The following is a 17,261-nucleotide window of genomic DNA, read 5'->3' on the forward strand; positions in this document are numbered from 1 at the left end:
ATGTACTTACTTATTTTTACCACTGAAAAATGCAATATAAACAGTAATACATTCTGCTGAAGTAGTACTTTTTATACTTCATTTCATGATAAACTGTTGAAGTACATGTCAATCTAGCACTTTAACTTACAATGGAGTACTTTAACATAAATGTACTTGTATTTAAGTAATGGAGAACTTCTTTCATCACAGCTTAATCATTATTAATTTATGACTGATGACCTTGAAACCGGATTTTACGGAGGCTCTTAAAGGCAAGGCAAGGCAAGTTTATTTATATAGCACCTTTCAACACAAGGCAATTCAAAGTGCGTTACCAAAAATAAAAGACATTAAGAAAATGGCATTTAAAATCAGTCATTAAAAAGCAAAGATAATAAAATAAACATTAAAAGAATGTTGTTCAATCCAAGTTTCCGTTAAAAACATAAAATCGAGATTGTGCTCAGTGATAAAATTATTGATTAAAAACGTTTTTCCTGCCAAAGACCTGACATTTAATAAAGCTAGTTTAAGTTTGTTGAATACACTATCAGTAAGATTATTTGTGACAAGCTGCGGCTGACATGGAATCACTGCTAAATTTGATAAACTCACACAAACGTTTGAGCACTTCCTGTTTCTAAGCTGATTCAGCGCTCTTAAAGGTGGGGTAATTTTGGAGAAACCAGCTCGAGATCGCTAGAATTTGAAAATACACAGCCGGAAAAAATCTGCCACTTCCTTACAGAGCCCCTCCTCCAACACACACGAACGCGCACATGACCAATGAGGGCACGAGATAAGTTTGTGCACAGATGGAAGGCTGACAGGCAGGTAGGCCATCCAGTTATTTTAGCCGGGCCGGCTAAAATGATTGGTCGTGCTTTTTACAGTAGCCTACTACGGCTTCCACAGATTACATTTTTGTATGGATTTTTTGTCAAAGCACTTAAGATATTCATTGCTATCGGGATGTTAAGAGCATTCCATGGAATATAACAAAAAGTGTATCTCGAGCCGGTTTCTCAAACTTACCTACCCCACCTTTAATCTATTACCTATCAACACAGATATCGGCAAAGCTACTGGCAGGCAGGGCCCCGGCATGTCCTGGAGTTGAGAGTGCCATACGCCCTTGAGCCTGTACCCAACACATAACAGTTAGAGTTTGTTGCGTTTTGTACACACACATCCTGATCAGGCTTCGGAGCATGGTTGAATGCTTTAACGCCACATTCCAGGTAAGAGAGAAACTCTACCTGTAAACTGATCTTACAGAAACGTTTAGTAGGCTATAATCACATTTACTAAAAACCTCTGGTAAAGATCAGTTTAAACTCTCTGTGACTGACACTCCTCCTTCAGTTGATATCTGTTTAATCATTAACTCATCCTCTGTTTTCTTCCAAACACAAATCACAGCGGGGTAAACTTTGTCATGTGGCTTCAGAAAACTGGCTGCTCTGCTTCTTTACAGACTTATTTTTGGTTCCATTAGCTGCCAATCCTGTTGGTCCCGGATTTACTGTAAAGGTGGAGAAAGGGAAAGCAGGTAGGAGTGGAAGTAATAAAAGAGAGGAAGGAGTGCTGGCAGCGTGTTTCTACCTGAGCTACGAAGGTAAGTAGACACCTTTTTACTCTCTGTCTCTCTCAACATACATTACGAGCCAGTTACTTTTTAACCTAGCGAACAGTTTGTCTGTATTGTGAAAATATGTGTCTTTGCAATCCAGGTATTTTACTCCTAGGTGAGTTTTTACAGGTAAAACAATGGCGCTCTGTATGTTTTAAAACAGGTTATTTAGTGTCAAACTGTTATCAGCACATCATAACTTTTTATTGGTTTGATCCTGAGCTGCTTTAGGAATAAAAACCTGACTGGACAGGCCTGTAATATATTACATTAATTCTATTCCATTTATAGAACACTTGACATACGCAGAAAGGAAACATTCAAGTGCTTGATAAAATAAAAAACAATATCACCCAATACAATACAAGTGTTGCCTCTGCAGCCAAAGCCTGTTGTCCAAAAACAACATATACACAACACATAAATAAGCCACAACACAACTATTGCCAAAACTACAAAACTAAGATCCAAGTAGTTAATTATTCTTTAAATGCCAATCACATGTTGGCATTACTGTTCACCTTGACTCTGAAATTCAGGTGAAGTCGTTGCAGGGTATTTCCAAAATGAAATTAAACAGAAAGTATTTCAAGCAGGCCGCGGTTGTTGCCCGACTGAATTACACCTTTATTTACTCAGGGCAGAAAGTCCAACACTAACATGGATACAGTATGCAAATACAAAGTTAGACAAGAACAATAGTGAGACATTTGAAACAGAAACAAAAATCTGTGGACAATATAAGAATTTTTATGTAAGTAATATAAATACAAATGAAAGAAGGTTCTTGGATGTTTTAGGGCAAACAATTATATCAAATATTGCTGCAATTTGCTTTTAAATAAATGAAAACGATTGCTGTAGCATTTAATCTCCTACTCAGTGTGTTTGGCATTGCAAATAATAACAGGAGTACAGAACAACATTTCTGGCACGGCTAACTAGATTATATGAAATAATATAAATGACAATACCGTCATCAGGCAATTTACAAGTAGAATATAGACCTTCAATTTTGAGAAACAATTAAAGTAATCTTTCAAATTAAGGTGTTTTCATTTCATCTGGATTATGTGAGATTGACATTCAGAGGACACTAGAGATTCTTTATAAAAGGAAATCATCCTGAAACTATAAAAGTGAGCAGGACAAGAAGAGGATTTTGGGATATCCCTACTGTTAAAATGATGCCAATGAACATTATGTAGCTGCTTTTACAGCACATTCTCAACCTGATTTACGTCACTCTCGCTCTGTCTTGACATGAACTGCACTGTGATGTTATCTGTAAACACAATCTGTTCCTCCTTCCTGAAACCACAATAACCAAAGTACAGCTCTACTGCTGTTTCACACACACATACACCTTAGTTCAGAAATATCAGGCAGACATTTAACATTTCATCTGTTTCCTCACAGGTGGATGTTATTCAACGAGTTGAGATGTCACAAATGATGGACACTGAAAACACGGAAGAGGACAGAGTGTCCCTGAAGAGCAACGGGAAGACGCCGACCAACGGAGGCACCAAGGAGTCGCTGGGCGTGTTCAAGACGCTGAGAAGAAGCATCCGGTGGCCGGCGGAGAAAAGCCCGCTGACATCCGGAGGAAAGGGGTCAAAGGTCACGACTGGCAATGAGTCAGGGTCATTAACGCCTCAGTCACCCAGTGAGTACCGTCATTATGGCTGACATGACATGTGCTTTCAGGCAGGTAGAGTAAGGTGGTCTCTCAAAGTCAGAAGAAGAGTAAAGACTTGTCTAAAAGTCACCCACAAGCTGTGTCTCAACCTTTAACTCACCAAGCTGCTTACTGGTAATATTTGCTTATATAATAGAAGATCAGTTTGTTTTTTTGTGTTCGATTACTCTGTCTAAAATTATTTTTCTTTTATCGTGACACAAAGTGCAAAACACACAGTGAAATATGGTTTTCAACCGTCCTAGTATTAGGATAATAATCTGAACTTTAAACACCATATTGAAGTTTTAACAAAGAAATTGAAATTCACTCTTGGCTTCCTTTACAGACTTAAATGTTGTTTTTCAATTTCATCCCGTAAAAGGTTGGTCTCTGGCTTATTCCTGTCCCAGCTGGACTACGGTGATACAATCTATAGATTTGCCTGTCCCACTGTTTTGGCCAAACTTGACCCACTTTTCCATGCTGCACTGCGTTATATATCAAATGCACCCTATAGGACTCATCATTGCACACTGTATAGCCTAATTGGATGGTCCTCACTTACTATGCGTAGGATGCAGCACTGGTTTTTATTAATGTATAAAGCCATTTTAGGTAAGCTTCCACTCCACATATGTGTCAGATTTGCCCCAGTTTGTGACTCCAGTGCCTGGATACGGTTCCAGGTTCCTACTGAGGCTGGAAAAAGGAGTCTTTCTTATTATGGTCCTTGGTCTTGGAATGACCTTCAATCACGCCTTAAACTGAGGGCACTTGTCTCTTTATCATGTTTTAAATTGAAGTTGTCTGAAGTCCTCACCACCAGCTGCTCTTGCAGTAACAAGTAGTGTACTTTTCTTACTGTCCCTAATGTGCACAATGTAGTGACTGCTTTTTCGTCTTTTGTTTTCTTAGTTATGTTCTCTGTATTTTATATGTTTGTGTTATGTGTTATGTGTAACGTTGCTGCCTTCTTGGCCAGGTCAGCATTGAAAATGAGATTTTATCTCAATGTTTTTTATCTGGTTAAATAAAGGTTAAATAAAAAAATGTATTTAAAAAGGAGCAGTAGGCAGCTAATATACAGGTTTCTTAATTGTATTTTGTGCCTCCACTGTGACATGTTTCCATGCTTTATTGTTCAAAAAGGTCTTTATTTTTCTCATACTGTCACGTGTCGCATGACAATGTGTTGGAGCTCTTGCCAATAGAAGCGTAGGTGTTACATAATTATGTCACTAAGTTACTGAAGTAAACAAAGGAGTCCAATCAAGGCATTTCAGCAGCCATCATTACCATTGATTTTTGTTCTTACACTGCAGTGGTTTGGAGGCTTTGAAGGCAGAAGTATGACGGTAAACATTATGCACAGTGTTTTAATTTATCACAAGGATTTTCTGCAGAATTCAGTAAGGTTACAGTCATCCAATACGTTTCATTTCAGAGTAATTCTTAGGTTCTCAATAACTGTCTCTGTCAGCAGGAATGAGCAGCACAAACTGCTTCCATTGCATTTCCTTTAGCTGATGCTTTCAAAACTCTCCAGTCAGTTTCACTTTAAATGCTGGAGCCGGGCCAAAGTGACCTGGCAGTTTTCGTCAGGACTTAATCATTGCATTCCTTAGTTGTATTAGTTAAGTCACTGTGAGGATAAAACGCTTCCCAATCATCCTCTCAAATATACATGTACACCTTAAGAAACTGAAATCTTTTTAAAGCACTGACATTTATTTTCTTACTGACGCTACAAAAGGAGATGTGATTGTGAAACAGAGATACTATGGAACCGGTTTACTGAGAAATGTTCTGTTTCTCCGTCAGGTCGGAGCTCTCCGGTGACGTCTCCTCTAGAAAATATCGGAGGCCTTTTCAACAAAAAAGACAAAGAAGACAGCGACACTACTCCACAGAAAGGCAAAGGGCTGGCATGTTCAAAGACAGGTAGAGCAATCATTTCATATTTTATATTGGTTTCCTGGACACTTCATGGACAAAACAGTTACCCAAATTAAATATGCTTAAAGTGACAAAGGCTTATTTTAAGGGTTTCTTATACATATTAGCTGAAAAGTTAATATATAGACATAATTTGGGGTATATTTTTGCCTATGCCAAAACTGCATAAATATGTGTATTCTTCCTTCAGATCCCAACATGAACAGGTTTGACTCTATCCTAACAAGAGGAGAATCCATCCGTCGAAGCATGAATTTCGGCACCAAGAAAGATAAAGCCTGCCGACAGCAACCGCTCGTCCCCGTCTCTGAAGGACCAGCGGAGGAGAAGACGGAGGAAAAAGCAAAGGAGGAGGGGTACACACTGCCAGAAATACCACACCCACCACTGTCAGGTACAGGTTTAATTCCACATGTTGAGATCACTGGCTCTGGAAATGTCAAGCTTTAACTGTGGTTTTAATGGTTCAATGGTTTGAATGGTTTGGCTTGTATAAAGCCTCTACCTATATACTGTTAAAGATCTACACTTTATATAAAACACAAGATCAATGTGCAAGCATTTGCATGAATTCAATACAAATTGCAACCTTTAAGAAACAACATATACTATACTTAACATTTAAATGAAATAACGCTGATATTAATATGAAAACCAGCCATCATACAGCGTTAAAAATATTTTGAACTAAGCAGCGAGGTACAGTTTTTTGTTAAGGTTAGAAGGACATTACCAGTTTAATTTTGACGTTTTGTGAGCACCGGCTTTGAAAATGTGAAGCTTTAACTGTCCATATAGGTTCTGATTTTCTTTTCAGTCGCTTATATTTGTATTAGTGAGACATTCATAGCTACACATTATGTATGCAACATTTTCTCACAGGTTCCTGTCTCTTTCGCTGTTTGCACCTTCAACGTATCTTCATCTGTTTTGGCAACAGAAGCAGACAGTGATAGGAATCTTATTCCAGCTGTAAACACAGGGGTTCAGTTTGTGTGCAGACACCAGAGTCTTAACCCTCATTTACTGTTGACATCATGGCTTTCTAGTTTTTTGGTCTTATGTCTATGTTAAATGCTAAATAATAAATATATTAGGCTGCTCACTTAAGAGACAACATCTCATTATGGAAATGGTGCGTGTTGTAATGCTATCTTTCCTAATAAGACATCTCTGGTACGGTCGCTAGGGCTGTCAAAAAATGTGTTTCCAAGCAGGTAGAGTAAAGTGGCCCCTCAGGGTCAGAAGAAAAGGAAATCATTGGTGAAATTTGGTGGTTGTGTGCAGGCTTATCTGACCAGATGTTTGCAGTACAGTAGAGTAAGCTCTGCAGGTGTATTTAACATTTCAGTCAGAAAACTAATGTTGGAAATGTTTATTAGAAACAGTATATATTTTGAGGTTGTTCTCCAGGCTCGGGCCACACATTTACATAGAACATTGAGTGATGATTATATAGATGTGTGACTAAACCGGTAGCAGCAGCAGTAGAGGCAGAGAAATCTTGCAGCTTTAATAGAGTGGCAGATTTAGGAGAATGTGTTTGGTTGGCTATAAGAGGGGCAACGCGCGTTCGTGTAAATGTATCATTGGCGCTCGAGTTGACTGCCTGAACTGGCTCGCAGGCTTCAGCCCCATTTGTAGTGACTGGGCCTTTTCTCTGTTCCCTCTCAGTGATGCAGATCAATAAGCTGATAGAGTCGGAGGAGCTGCAGGACGCACACCTGAACCTGCTCGCCCTGCGGCAGGAGTTCCAGCAGGAGCGGGAACGGAGCGGTGACGACTCCCCCGTGGAGCTCGCAAAGAAGGAAAAAGACCTGAACCTCCTCTACAGAGAGCTGAGGAAAAAGATAAAAACCATCGTGCGCGACTCCAACTCTCTTCCCTCTGGAAACAAGGAGCTGCTGGAACCCGTGGCGCGAATCATCCAGGAGGAGGAGAAGAGAGCGGAGCAACCTGGAGGACTTCAGGACAGCTGGAGGGAGGCGTGGAGGGAGGCGGTGGGTGAGGGCGTGAAGGTGAAGATTGGGAGTATCGAAGTGGAGCAAAAAGAGAAGAACCCCTCCTGGTTGGCGGTTCACCTGGGGCTGCTGGGTAAAACCATCCTGGAGGATTTGGAGAGTGTGAAGAAGGATCTGCGGTGGTCCTACCCGCCCAGCTTTAAGGTTTTCAGTACCTACGTGAGGAGTTACCACAGCGGCGTCGGGCAGCACCTGAAGAATCTGGAGCCGCAGGTGACGGAGGTGAAGGACCTGTACGCTCTGCTCAACTGGATCATCAACGGATACAAGAGGTCAGTAGAATAGAATCTGTGAATTTTATATTTTCAACATCAATGGTGTGGATCTGATTCTGAATATGTAAGTGAGCTATTACACTTAAAGGGGCCCTATTATGCTTTTGGGGGTTTTCCCTTTCCTGTAGTGTGTTATAGGTTATAAGGACATTGGAATGTGGGAAATGTGGGTTTTTCTCTGGAAGTTTTTCCTTGTACGATGTGAGGGTCTAAAGGACAGAGGGTGTCGTTTTTCTCATACTGATATTCTGAACAAACTGTGCTGTTATATTTGCTGTAAAGTGTCTTTACTGTAGGGTATTTTTATTATATGTACAGCACTTTGGCTCGACCAAAAATCGTTTAAAAATGTGCTATATAAATAAAACTTGATTTGATTTGATTTGATTTGATTGGCGTTTATACAAAATCTCTTGTGAAAATCTGGATTTTTATGAAACTAAGCATCTCACAGCTTTACAGTTACAGTTACTGCCGCTTGTGGCAGACCACACTTCCATCTCGCAGCTTTTATAGGCAACAGTATACTGCATTTTCTTAGAAATAAAAACAATTCTATACTGCTTTTTGTCTTTCTCTAAAGCATTATTTAGTGGTTATCTTTCCCAAACATGACAAAGTTCTGGTGAGATCTGAAGAGTTTATCACTTGGTATCTTTCTTTCCCCTGACATGAAGCAACATGCCTTCAGCATTCTTTAGTGGCAACAGATTTCATCACATGTTTTTAAACGTGTCTTGTTCTCTCCGGGTAGTGAGAAGATCATGGGAGGTGTCTCCCTGCAGCCAGAGATGGAGGAGGAGAGCTCTGATCTGCAGCTGGAGGAAGACTTCCTGAACAAGCTGAAAGACAAATACTGCTGTAAATTAAAGGTGAGGTCATGTTGTCTATCATCTTTTGGGATTTTTGGGGCATCATATATTATATCAGTAATTTTAGACATGGAATTTGTTATTTTCAGGCATCAGTATTATTACTCCATTAGAGTTCAAGTAAACAGGCCTTTCAGTTCTTCATATTGAGAAGTAAAATGTTTATTTTCTGTGCATGACAACAAAACAATTCTGCAAACCGTAGATCACTTGTACCTAGACCTACATCAGGGTAAACTCATGATGAGTTCATGAGTTTTACCAAGTGACGGTCACGTTTTTCTGAAGTTTATCAAACCTTTTTGGTGGGCACATAATAGGAATACATTGGGAACCAAACAGAGAATTAAAATAACAAAAAAACTGCATTAAAAGTCAACATCCAGGATTTCATTTTTACTCACTAGCAGAAGTGTTTGTATTTGAGTTTTGAGGGGTGGGCTGCCCTCCAGTTTGGACACTTTTTCTTTAGCCTACAAAATAAAAGCCCAAAGATTTGGAGACGGAAAGACACGTAACCAATGTCTCTGATCTTTACCCTCCTATCGTGGCGCAGTCAGTGGACACAGCAATATACTGTAAATAGAGAATAATAATTGAGTATGTTTGCAGTCAGTGAAAGAATATGAGGTAACATAGAGTCATTTTCAAACAGGAACTAGCCCCTTTTTGCTGATTGTTTACCGCCTCCTCCACCTTTTGTCTCCACGTGTTCGTTTCTGCAGGAGGACACAAGATGCACCCTGGACAGAGTCATTGAACAAGAAAATAAGACATTATGGAAGGACAGAGAGACTCCAGAGAAGGACGAGGGGGACGAGGGCTTCCTCCACTCTCATTTTCCCATGGACATCTGGACGGTAGGACAATATGTTTTTATAAATATCACATGGGGGGGGGGGGTCATCAAATTCTTAACTACGTATCTCATCTTATAAGTCATGTATATTAATTAAAATATAGTTAAAAAAAAAGAAAATAAGTAACCGATATAATTCATACTTTAAACATAGAGAAAATACATACATTTAAATACATATACACATTGAATACATAACATGAAAATGTTTTTATTTAAAACATATTTAAAAAGAGTAAATTAAATATTAATGTTTGATAAATATATTATTGGTCTCAGAATATGTGGCTTAATAGGATAATGTTTCTTTTTTGGAGAGTTTTGTGTGACATTGTTGATTTTCTCTGTTTAAAAAAAGTTATTGTGTTTATTTTTGTTACAGATTATAATTTATTGTATTTTTATCTAAGTAAATAAATAATAGTATTAATGAAAATATTTGGATTTATTCCCCCTCATCTGTGCATGTTGCACTGCAGCGATTGACCCATTTGACGGCAGCAGAGAGCTTCATAATTACCTCATTGTTTCTTTGTTTGATGTATCTGTCTTAAGCTCTGTACTTTTGTGTGTTTCCTGCAGAATTTGAAGGGATTTATTGAATGCTCTGCTGTGATCGATGCTCAGCTGAAACAGAAAGTGATCTCTTCCTGCCTGCAAGAGCTGAAAGACTTTCCCAAGAGGTTTGTTAACACAGAAACACACAAATACTGTATGAGCACTTCAATTTAAATTACTTTATTTTAACAAGATCAACTGAGTCATTGTAGTAAATTTTGTTTTTTACAGCACTTTTGACCTCTAGGCTATTATAGTAAACTTAATGTAAATTCTACATTAATGATGGATTAAAGAAATGTAGAAGTGTGTGTAAACAATCCAAAACAAACCAAAAACAGGAACCAGCCCTTCGTGCAATAACCACACTTTTGCAATATGAGAACATTTCCTCTGCCTGATGTATGACTAAGACTGTTTAATACGTGAGACCCCACCTTGATACAGTCAATCATTTAAAAAAGCCTCTAAAGATCATGTAGACATTAAAGTCCATTTAAAGTGTGTTGTTTAAAGCCCTTGTAGTTGTCTTGCAGGCTGAACACATGTCTCTCCTCTCCACAGATTTGAGGCGGGGTTCAGGCTTCACTGCAGCGCTCTGCAGCCGCAGCCTCTCTGGACAGAGTATCAGATTACATACATCAACAGCTTCACAGCTTTACAGTAAGTCACATGACTTCCTGACATTACCCCCGGTAGGCATCATGCCAACATGCCTTGACAAAAGCACAAACCTGCCACCAGAGGAAAATAGATGATTTCCTGTTTTAAAAGTACTCTTAATGAATGTTTAGGAGTGTATTTGTTTTTTACATTGGTGCTTAACTACTAGAATAACATGAAAAACTGCCTCTGGGCTGTTTAACCTTCAAAATAAAAGCTCAAATTGGTACATTTAAACATGTTTATCGTTTTTTTTAAATAGTAGATAATACACCTTCAATGAATGAAATCCCTGCAGGTAAAGTAATCATTTTCTCTCTCATGTGATAAGGACTTATGCAGATTTGAAAAAAAGGATTTGGAAGGAACCTTTTCCAAGTTCCCAAGTTATACTTAGGGGTTTGAAAACAAGATTACCTAAGTTCATTCACAGTATGGTGTTAATACTTTTACTTGAGTAAAGGATCTGAATAATTCTTCCACTTCTGCATGTAACTGGATCCACGTTCAATACTGTACTCTACTTAACATGTATGTGCTTTAATTTGAAAGTCACCCACAACATATTTTATAGTGATTTGGACCAAAAAAGTATCTAAATATCTGGTTATATTATATGATAGTTGACTTGCTTTAAACTAATGATTTTAAGTCATTTGTTGCAGCTTCTAAAACAGCAAACAAGTGGTTAAACTGCACAGAGACTCGGAAGACAATCAGAGCTTTTGTTTGGATGATTCATGTCTGAGCTATTTTAGATTCAGATGTTGTTTAGAGGACCGTCTCTTTAACATGCAGAGGCTCGCCACCAACCCCCGTTTAAAATAAGGGCTTGCTATTGTGAGATTTGCACGCCTTGGAAAGAGTTTTGCCCCATGTGATTTCGGGGAATCGGGGCTGCGAGTGAGAAACGCTGTGGTTGTATTGGAGGGTAGAAAGAGAAAGTAGAGCAAGCTGAACCTCTAAAATCACCCAGCTATTTGCAGTCTCGAGACAGCAGATGCAGCTTCGCTGTGGTTTATTTAATGCAATTTTAAATGTCAGGAGCAGAGTGTGTGTATAGATGCAGAGTAGATGTGACTTTTAACCTTCTCTGCTTCAGATTATATGAAGTACACATTAGCCAAAGAGTCTCTACACCCTTTACAAGACAGTAAAAACAGAACAGAAAACATACAATATAACATGGGAAAGTACACACAAATCTGTCACGTCATAATGTTAATATGACAGCAAGGTGGAGTTTAGGATTGTGGAAAGCTGACATTTTACAGTTTTAGATAGCAATGTGAAAGGATTGAAATATCATTTTCAAGAGTATGTTTGTCAAACTACATTGTGTTTTTATTGTGTTTTAAATAATATTAACAATCATTTTAAGTGATCCCGATTCAACAACTTAATATAAAAGTACAAAAGTTTATCCAAGTGGTTCCCAACACGATGGTCCAAACACTTCCAAAGGATGACGATTAAAGGGAGAGTAAAAAAGCAGTAGACAAACTAAGGTCAGCTATTTCATTACAGTCACTCAGTCAATGTTTTTCCTCCTGCAGGCAGCACATGGAGGGGTACCGGGACACGTGTCCTGCAGAGGTGGAGGACTTAAAGAAAGAGACTAATGGGCTGATCTTCAGGCTCTTGCAGGGGCTGGAGGTCCAGTTCAAAGAGGACGTCGAGGTACGATCACAGTACTTTATATCACATTCATGTTATCAAATGGCTGCCTGTGCTGCAGCACGTCTTTTCCCCCTCTGTCTGAAACCAGAGCCCAGTCTGCTCTGATTGGTTAGCTGGCCGGCTCTGTTGTGATTGGTCAACCGCTTAGAGATGTCCCACCTCTTAGTCTATGACGTACAATGTGTTGGAGCACTAGCCGAAGTGCGTGTGTTACATAGTGATGTCATTATGTTACAGAAGTAGACAAAGGAGTGAAAGGGAGGCGTTTCAGGCGGGTAGGAGAGAAACTCCCTCTGGAGGGAACACAGGGATTTTGGCATTTGCAGAGCATTTACATGCACAAAAGCCGATATAACACAATACAAGAAAGGGAAAACCACGTCTCTTTGAACAGACGTCTTAATGAACAGAAAGAAGAACTGATGTCCCCCCTTCAACCTGTGGAGAAAAAAACAGTAAAAGCATTATATAGTAAGATTTATTTTTCCCGCTTCAAACCTGTTTTCTGATCTTTTTTCCAGCTGTATCTGAAGAGAATGATAACAAGGAAGTGGCTCACCGACGATGAAGACTTTAAAAAGCTTTCCAGACGCACGGAACTGCTCTCTAAGCACTGCGCTCTCATGAGGCCTCCACACAACCAGGTGAGGTCAGGGGTCGATTCCCAGCATTTACCAACCACTTTATTATCTTAAGGTTTGGCAACCGCATTTGTGTTTTTTTTACTCTAAGAGTTAGTCTAATGAGGAAAAAAGATGCAGACGATCAGCTAAAAGGAGGTCTTTGGAGGAAATTCTTATTTACTTATTGGGTCAGCCCCTCTTGGAAGTTCCAGTTAATCAGTTTGTGCACCATTGTTTCCAGCGGGATGCAGAAATGATTAAAGAGACAAGGAATAAATCCTGGAAAACTTGCACTGAAGAATAGGTGGAAGTGGAAGTGTTAGATCTTATGATCTGATGGCAGTTGGTCATGTGACAGACACATTAAGACACTTTCATTTCCCCATTTGTATGCCTATCCTGTTATTCTGTTACATCACTCCCTGTGTGTGTGTGTGTGTGTGTGTGTGTGTGTGTGTGTGTGTGTGTGTGTGTGTGTGTGTGTGTGTGTGTGTGTGTGTGTGTGTGTGTGTGTGTGTGTGTGTGTGTGTGTGTGTGTGTGTGTGTGTGTGTGTGTGTGTGTGTGTGTGTGTGTGTGTGTGTGTGTGTGTGTGTGTGTGTGTGTCCTGGCAACAGGATTTTGCCAGCAGGCTGCACTACCACGTGGTACAAGAATACATCGGCCAGCTGATGAAGAAAAACTTCTCGTGCAAGAACCAGAAACACGAGGGAGCAGCGAGCAAGATCCGCAAGCAGTGGGAAGAACTGATGGTTCTGTTTGAGAACATGGTGATCATAACATTATTGTTTTATGTTATGGTGATACACTCCTTTACTTCCCCATCAACGTGAACAGCATCTTCTGCATGTCAATAGGAACAAAGTAGAACTTCTTCACCAACTAATATTGGTATTGCACATCGGTATTGCCTTTACTTCCTAGTATGGGTCAAAGCTGGGTCATACTGTGCAGTTTCCCATGATGCGACTCTACAAACATTTGTTGTGTCCCGGCTTGGATCAAAAATAATGAGGCATTATCAGTTTTTAGAAAGTTAATACAGAGCCACTGAATACATTAGTGTTTGAAACTGTTTACATACTCCCCATGACTAATACATTGATCTTTATATGTGTAATGTTTGAGTTTCCCTTTAAAAAAAATTAGTTTTAAGGAAGTGTTTTTTGCATTATCATGTAAGAAAGTGCTTTTATAGGTTTTTGTATTGATTTCTCTACAACTGTTACTCTTTTTATTTTGTAGTACTGTCAATACGGTTTTGACACATCACAATAAACATATATATTTTTAAACTTGTTACCTGGGGACAGTAAGATATTGAAGTCACAGAAAGGTTTGCATCATCTTAAAAACTATTTTGTATTCTTAAATTGAATAAATAAAGGCACCAATATATCCTAGTGTGTTTCAGGTTACCCAGGTAAAATGAGTCAGAACACTTATATTAAAAAATATATTGAAACGTAAATATTATTATTATTTTTTTCTGTTGTAGAAGTCGGCTCACGAGTGGCTCTATGATGTCGGAGACGAGCTGAGAGTCATCATCGAACAGAAAAACAAGAAAGACATAAAGAACCATCTGAAGAATTTAGTGGAGCATTACCCTGACTTCTGGTAAGGTTTTTTTGTAACTCATTTAAAAAACAAGCATGTCACAGTAGTACACAAAGTACACATATGAACTTGAAACTGAGCATAATATGGTTTTGTTGGGTTACACAAGTCAGAGTCACCACAAAAAAAGGCCTGAGTGAAGAAATTAAACCAATATCCTCTATTTGAAACACGTAAAAGGTTTCACTGATTCCCCTTTTGGTCATTTTGGAAGAATTAAATGAAGGTGCTTCTGGTCAGCAGATTAAAGCGGTGCAGAAATCCCCCTATTTGAGACTGAAACGTAGCAAACTTGAGTTAAAGTAACCAAAAAAATGAGGAAGTGATGATGAAATAAGAGCAAAGAACGTGAACAACATGAGGTGCAAAGTATGCTTTTGTTTCTGATTAACCCAAAAACAGAGAGCACTGATCATTAACAATAAACCTCTGATGCTTGTTGCAAAGAACCCACAAGCAAAACACATCTGCAAGATTTCATTATACTTCAAAGAAGTTGTCATGTTAAGTCTAACATATTTGAAAAGTAGGAAGTAAAATGAGGATGCAATTTAACATATAGTCAACTTTCATTTAGACTTTTTCACATGTTAAACCCTTCCAAAAATGTGTTCAATAAGAAATGCTTGATCCCTAAAAGGATTTCTTGCAGCATATACTGTATATGGATAGTGCACCAAAGTCTGTGTCTGTGACTCTCAGGAGTTCACCAGCAGTGAAAGTGGTCGTCTGCAGACATAGGAACCTGAGAAACACTCCCCCTGGCCTGCAGTCTGCTTGATATCATCCTACTCATAAACAGTAACTTGTGGAGTTTTAACATGTTTCACCAGAAACAACAACAAACTCACCTGTTGGCATTTTTTCCCTTTCGTCCACAACATTTTGTTTTTGGAGCTGAAAACACTGGTGTCATATCACATTATTCAGACACGGGCCTGCTCTCCATCCCCCGCTCTCGCCTTCGTACTGTGGGTGACAGGGCGTTCAGTGTTGCGGCCCCCACCCTCTGGAATGCACTTCCTCCCGAGATCCGGAACACTTCCTCACTGGACATCTTCAAATCCTCACTAAAAACGCACCTGTTCACCATGGCCTTCGGACCCTAGTCCTTTCCTGGTCCCCCTGCTTCCTTTATTTTATTTTTTTTTTTTCTTGTTTTGTTCGCTCCTACTTGTCTGTTTTGTTTTGTCTGTCCACCATGTACAGCGACCTTGGGTCCCGTGATAGGCGCTTTATAAATTCCATTTATTATTATTATTATTATTACAATATATTGAACCTTATGACATGATTAAAGATTGCATTGGTTTCATGTTTATGTTGATAAATGTGAAGTCAATACAAGAGTTTTTTTTTATCACAGCAGAATAATGCTCCATTCAGACCATGCTTCCTCCATCAGAGTCTCACTCAGAAACTCTGAGCAGTCTTCAACAGTGGAGAACAAACAAAGTCATCACATCAGTGTCCTGCTCTGAAGGAAACATCTGAACCCTTCATCGCGGGCAGCGAGACAAAACTCTTTAGAAACACATTTCTCAAGTCAACAAATAAATGATCCCTGAAAGAACAGCCTTGGTTTGATCTGGGTGTTTCTCAGGGTCTTATATCTGCAGACGACCACTTTCACTGCTGGTGATCTCCGGAGTGTCACACTCCTACAAAAGGGAAAATGTGGATCCAATGCACTGAGTACAATGTCTAATATATTTGTGTTGTCTTTTCCTCCACCTGCAGCAAGAAGCACCTGGTTGCTGTTCTGTACTTCAGAGGTGTGATTCGAGGCCGTGAACATCAGCTGATCCTGCAGCGATTCACGGAGCTCAAGAAGACACAAGGCAGAGCAGACGAAGACAAGAGAGTTTTATTTCGTGACATGCAGATCCCCGCCAACACAGACTGCTTCTCCCATCTGCCTTTCTCCTGCCTCAGCTCCCTGCTGCCCGACAACTAGTGCAGCAAGGACGGAGGACTTTTGACAGAAACGTTTTTGACATATCGCAAACACGGCCGACTAAAGTAACAAACAGCAACTGTTGTACAGAATCAGGGTCACATTTATTATCAAACTAGACTTGTTACCTTCAAAATGTTATTCATGAACCTAAAATATCTGTTTGGTTTCAGGATATAACTCGGATATTCGTCCTTTTTTGTTATTGTTAACGAATTCCACATTAAAACCCAAACAAGCAAAAGCCCTCATGTAAGAACCATTCATACACATTGACTTTTATTTTTTTTAACTAGCACATATAAACATTTAACGTGGCTTACAAATTAAAACGTCTCGCACGTTGTACGATCCACATTCTCCCTTCACCCATAAAGCCCAAAAAAAATACATTTCCACTGACATCATTACTCTTTTATTTGAATTAATTTGAAGTTCAATTGTTATACCCACATATTCAAAAACATATATGGATCTAAGACAAATTCAATGCAAATTCATTCTTATGTTCACCATTATCTTCATCAGACTACATAGATTGTTTTGGTCTTTTTTTAGATTTAGTGACATAAAATAAATATAAACTCACCAACCTTATCCTTTAACTTAAAGGTCCCCTATTATACTGTTTTTCATCAATATATTATAGGTCTCAGATATATACAAAACATGTCTCTGAAGTGTTTGGCTCCAAATACCAAACAGATCATTGCAGAATCCCATAATCCCCTCTGTTTCAGCCCTGTTTCAAAAGTGCTGATTCTCTGTCTGTTACTTTAGATGAAAATAAGGAGCCCCTCCCCACGCCCCTCTGAGAGATATTTGGTTAAAAAGAACACAATGGTGCTCTAGGAGGAGATTCAGGTGATAAGGGGGTTAC

The 17,261-nt window shown here is 39.1% G+C and overlaps 1 protein-coding gene and 1 pseudogene across 4 annotated transcripts; one reads left to right on the plus strand and one right to left on the minus strand.

The window, feature by feature from the left end:
* Window positions 1-1,119: 1,119 nt before the first annotated feature.
* Window positions 1,120-17,022, plus strand: exoc3l4 (exocyst complex component 3-like 4). Of its 4 annotated transcripts, none has more exons than XM_034122806.1 (15): window positions 1,120-1,223; window positions 1,460-1,600; window positions 3,035-3,284; window positions 5,121-5,240; window positions 5,446-5,649; window positions 6,930-7,548; window positions 8,306-8,423; window positions 9,149-9,283; window positions 9,865-9,965; window positions 10,405-10,503; window positions 12,060-12,183; window positions 12,705-12,827; window positions 13,422-13,574; window positions 14,303-14,424; window positions 16,165-17,022. In XM_034122806.1, exons 3-15 carry the CDS (start codon window positions 3,059-3,061, stop codon window positions 16,379-16,381), a joined length of 2,361 nt encoding a protein of 786 aa, XP_033978697.1. In that variant the 5' UTR covers window positions 1,120-1,223; window positions 1,460-1,600; window positions 3,035-3,058; the 3' UTR covers window positions 16,382-17,022. The 4 variants fall into 4 exon arrangements, with proteins under 4 accessions (XP_033978697.1, XP_033978705.1, XP_033978688.1 ...); XM_034122814.1 differs by having other exon boundaries at window positions 1,122-1,223; window positions 1,481-1,600; XM_034122797.1 differs by having other exon boundaries at window positions 1,127-1,223; window positions 1,433-1,600.
* On the minus strand, window positions 15,802-16,004 carry LOC117479448 (annotated as a pseudogene).
* Window positions 17,023-17,261: the final 239 nt, after the last annotated feature.

This window comes from Trematomus bernacchii, unplaced genomic scaffold (genome assembly GCF_902827165.1).
Source record: "Trematomus bernacchii unplaced genomic scaffold, fTreBer1.1, whole genome shotgun sequence".
NCBI classification, from domain to species: Eukaryota; Metazoa; Chordata; class Actinopteri; order Perciformes; family Nototheniidae; genus Trematomus; species Trematomus bernacchii.